The 4,159-nt window shown below is 34.9% G+C and overlaps 1 protein-coding gene across 1 annotated transcript; it reads left to right on the forward strand.

Moving 5' to 3' along the window:
* Positions 1 to 554: 554 nt before the first annotated feature.
* On the forward strand, positions 555 to 3,101 carry LOC143558107 (SNF1-related protein kinase regulatory subunit gamma-1-like). Its single transcript, XM_077047018.1, has 5 exons — positions 555 to 747; positions 862 to 1,047; positions 1,419 to 1,694; positions 1,778 to 1,938; positions 2,662 to 3,101. The coding sequence occupies exons 1-5, from the start codon at positions 706 to 708 to the stop codon at positions 2,957 to 2,959; spliced, it is 963 nt and encodes a 320-aa protein (XP_076903133.1). The 5' UTR covers positions 555 to 705; the 3' UTR covers positions 2,960 to 3,101.
* Positions 3,102 to 4,159: the final 1,058 nt, after the last annotated feature.

Raw genomic sequence — 4,159 nt, forward strand, 5'->3', positions numbered from 1 at the left:
GTATATATATATATAGATTGTTAGGTTTTTTACTTTGACTGATTTGCACAATTCTGGTGAATATTATTCACACCTGTCAGTTTAGATAGTTTTTTGTTGTTAATTCTGTTAATTGATGCTACCGCCTCTCTGAATTATTAAGAGGTAGCCTCTGAATCATTCGTCGTGTATCTAAAACTTAACCATTAAGAGGTATTTCTTTAGTGAACCAAACACACTCTACCTCTTACCAGTTCAGTTAGGAGGTAGTCTCTTCATGTCATTATCATGAGGCTACCAAATAGGCTTTAGTTTGTTGTTATTTGTATCCGATTTTCCTTGATCGGTATCATCGGAACTATGAAATTTAACAGTCCAGTGTAGTTGCGTGAAAGCTGGCTTCATGTTGACAGGCGATTATATTTGGTGTGATTTGTAACTACGAATTTCATTTAGTCGACTATGATTGTGTAGTGTGCTAGTGTGCTTCCGATATCTGAAAGTTTAATTATGAAGGATACCTAATCAAAGTTATATGTTCCTAAATGAAGGAGATAATTACAATAAACCCTAACTAATATCTCTTAATATTCAGTTATTGAGATCAAATCAGATGCAAGTCTGGGCGAAGCAGTCCGATTGCTAGCCCAAAATAAAATTCTCAGTGTTCCTGTTGTGGATGTTGATGCACCAGAAGATGCTAGTTGGATTGACAGATATCTTGGGATGGTTGAGTTTGCAGGCATTGTTGTTTGGATTCTACATCAGGTTCACACACTTGTTTCCTTGATTTTAAATAACTAGAAGGCTATAAAAGTTGCTTCTTGATTAGTTACTAGATTAATAAATATGTTATTATTTTTATTATATTTACATGTGCAGTCAGAAAAGAATGATGAATTAGATGCATTTTCAAGCGCGATTGAGGACTCTATGGGACCCGCAGTTGTTGCAGCAGCCAATGGGATGGGTTCTCCAAGATATAGAAGCTCACAGCCTGGATCTCCCAAGATTGATGGAAACTTTTTTGAGTTGTTGACTTCCTCTGATTTCTATAAAAATACAAAGGTTTGACTATTGACATTCTTTCTTTTCTTTTCTTCTTACATTTAGAGTGACAATACATGATAGGATAGTATAACTTGAACATAAATAATCAAGTATTGGGTTGTTATGTCTAGCTGTTCAATAAACAGGTCGTGTTCGGATCGACCTGTTTGGTTAAACAAGCTGGCTCATTTAGTGAAACAGGTCAACCTACCAGCCAGTTTAACACGTTTGCAACTTGATTACAAACCATCAACTCCTGTTTGACTTGTTTAAATAAGTTGATTAGACAGGTTGTTTTATGAATTACACAAATTAGAATCGCCAACCTGACACGATTGACACCTTTATATGATTCTCACAATTTTATTTTATTTTTTATTAAAACACAGGTTAAGGACATTTCAGGATCGTTTCGGTGGGCCCCTTTTCTTGCACTGCAGACATCAAACTCATTTCTTACCATGCTTTTACTACTCTCGAAGTACAGAATGAAGAGTGTACCAGTGGTCGATCTTGGGTCCCACAAGATAGACAACATCATCACACAATCTGCTGTGATACACATGTTGGAAGAATGTGCTGATCTTCAATGGTTCAAAAGTTTGGGTTCCAAGAAATTATGCGAGCTCGGTCTTCCCCTCATGAACACCAATCAAGTTATTAAGGTACACAGTTAAGTTTGATCTCTAACAGGTGAAAGGTCAAACTGATTGAAAGTCAAAACATTCTAAATTATATAATTTTGCAGGTGGACGAGGATGAACCGGTTCTGCTAGCGTTTAGACTAATGAGGCAGAAAGGAGTTGGTGGTTTACCGGTGGTTAGTGGCGGTAATAAACCGGTTGCTAACATAAGCATTAGAGACATTCAGTTTCTTTTAATTGCACCTGAAATATACAAAGATTACAGGTTCGTTACATAATTTGGATAAGCTTTATATTAATATATGGATATATCAAAACAGATCACAGCAACGTGTTTGAACTTATATAATGCATTACACTTGACAAGTTTTTTAATTAAAGAAAAATTGTATTTGAATTGATTACACGGTTGGTCCACGTGGTCTAAGTGTCTTAACACATATTGCTGATTTGGTACATTATTAATGAAATTACATGCTTAGTCTAGTGATTTTCAAGTGACAATGGTCCGGTCTTGGTTGGGGTTCTCTCTTTTTTGTTGAATTTTTTAAAGTGACTAAGATACCCCAATGATAAAGAATCATAGATATAAAAATTATATCTTTTTCAATTGATTTGTTAGGTTTCTATTTATTTATTTATTATTAGGGTATTTTAGCCATTTTAAAATTTTAACATAAAAAGATAGCCCGGCTAAGGGTGGGCCTATTTGTGCCATTTTGCTTGAAAATCACCAGATTAAAGGTGTAATTCTGTAAAGCATGTATCAAATCCGTAATATGGGTGAACCAGGGGATTAACCGTATAGTTGATTACTATATTTAAATAAAAAAAGTAGTTTTGTAGTAATAAAGAAAACAACCAGAAGTCCAGAATAGAAGATATGTAAAGTAGGCAAATTAGCCCCCTCAAGTTTATGACACCAGATATTAATATATTATCATCCAATTGTTTTCTTATTTTTTATAATCATGGGATTTGGGTGCAGATCCATCACAGCGAAGAACTTCGTCACGTCAGTTAAAAGGTATCTAGAGAATAACAAGAAGGCGTCACCGTTAGTAAGTGGCATGATTACTTGTAGAAAAGAAGACACACTTAAAGACGTGATCACAAAGCTTGATTCTGAGGAGATTCAGAGGATCTACGTGGTGGACGATGAAGGGAATCTTGAAGGTGTGATAACGCTTAGAGATATAATATCAAGGATCGTGCATGAGCCTCGTGGATACTTTGGTGACTTCTTTGATGGTGTGTTGCCTTTACCAGCCAACAGTCGGGTTTGACCTTCTCGCTTAATTTATCGGTTCTGATTTTCCTAACGTGAGACTGTTTTGAGTTTTGACTTGTATATATTTGAATGAATAAGTTGTATCTGGTTGTAAGTTGTAACTATAAAGAGATATGCAGTTAAGCTTGTACGTTTTCCGCATTGTTATTTTACAGAACATATGAAGATTTTATTGACGACTGCAGAGGCAGACCCAGAAAGTTTTTCCAGAAGGGTTGGAAATTTTGAGGGTTGGTTGTCTATCGCGAATATTAAATGTTTTTGGTATCTTCTTTGCTCTAGTCAGGTCACACAAAAAACATAAAACAAAATTAAATTATAAAAACAAAATTAAATTACATCAATCGTGGGATGTATTGAAGCATTAAGGCCCCGAGTCGGTGTATGAAAGCGCACTTACGTATGCGATAAAATTATGAATAAACTTATATTTTTTTATATCAACACTCCAGAAACTTTTAAATATGTATATAACAAAATAAAGTAAAAAAGATCTAGTTATTTCGATTAGGAAAAAAAAGATATGCGGTAACTTGGATGAAATAACTTTATTTAAACCATTTATTATATTTGACTTTTGTACAATTCTTAGAAAATAAATAAATAAACTTATCCATCTATTTTCACATCCTCTAATATGCTTCATATTGTCCGATATAAGGCGTATTAGCCTCTAATGGGAGACAATCTCGTACCAAACTCAGAATCATATGCATAGTGGTTGAGTCTCATAAATCAAAACTATCGCAATATTTTCCATATTGCCCAATATGGAGCATATTAACTCTCATTTAAGTAAAAGTGTCTCCTCTCGTACCTACCCACAAATCCACAATCACATGCACAACGAGTGTGTCCCACAACTCAAGTCTATCTTTTCCCTCTATATGCTTCATATTGACCAGTATTAAGCATACTAAGCATGTATTTATACCATCCATCACCAGTTTATACATTCACTCATTCTCAAACTTTAATCACATTTAACACAATTCATTGTCAACTTTTGTAACAATATCGTGGTGGAATGCCATCTTTTCAGCTAAATTTAACTAGTCGGTTATTCCAGATTCTTATGATCGGTCTAACATTCTTGATTCTTACGAGAAACCGTTGCAGCCAGCCCTAGACGAATAGGAGGTCGTGGCTGGTTTTCATTCGCATGATAAGATACCTGTGCTGCCCGACCTAAACC

The sequence above is a fragment of the Bidens hawaiensis genome, unplaced genomic scaffold (assembly GCF_021521415.1).
Source record: "Bidens hawaiensis isolate Kalapana, Puna unplaced genomic scaffold, B.hawaiensis_p1.1 tig00019324_1, whole genome shotgun sequence".
Taxonomy (NCBI): Eukaryota; Viridiplantae; Streptophyta; class Magnoliopsida; order Asterales; family Asteraceae; genus Bidens; species Bidens hawaiensis.

Bases quoted from the DNA above. Each gene is read 5' to 3' on its own strand.
- LOC143558107 (XM_077047018.1), top strand. From the start codon at position 706: ATGGTTGAGTTTGCAGGCATTGTTGTTTGGATTCTACATCAG. The intron at 748-861 runs GTTCACACACTT...TTACATGTGCAG, and splicing joins TTGTTTGGATTCTACATCAG to TCAGAAAAGAATGATGAATT. The intron at 1,695-1,777 runs GTACACAGTTAA...ATAATTTTGCAG, and splicing joins ACACCAATCAAGTTATTAAG to GTGGACGAGGATGAACCGGT.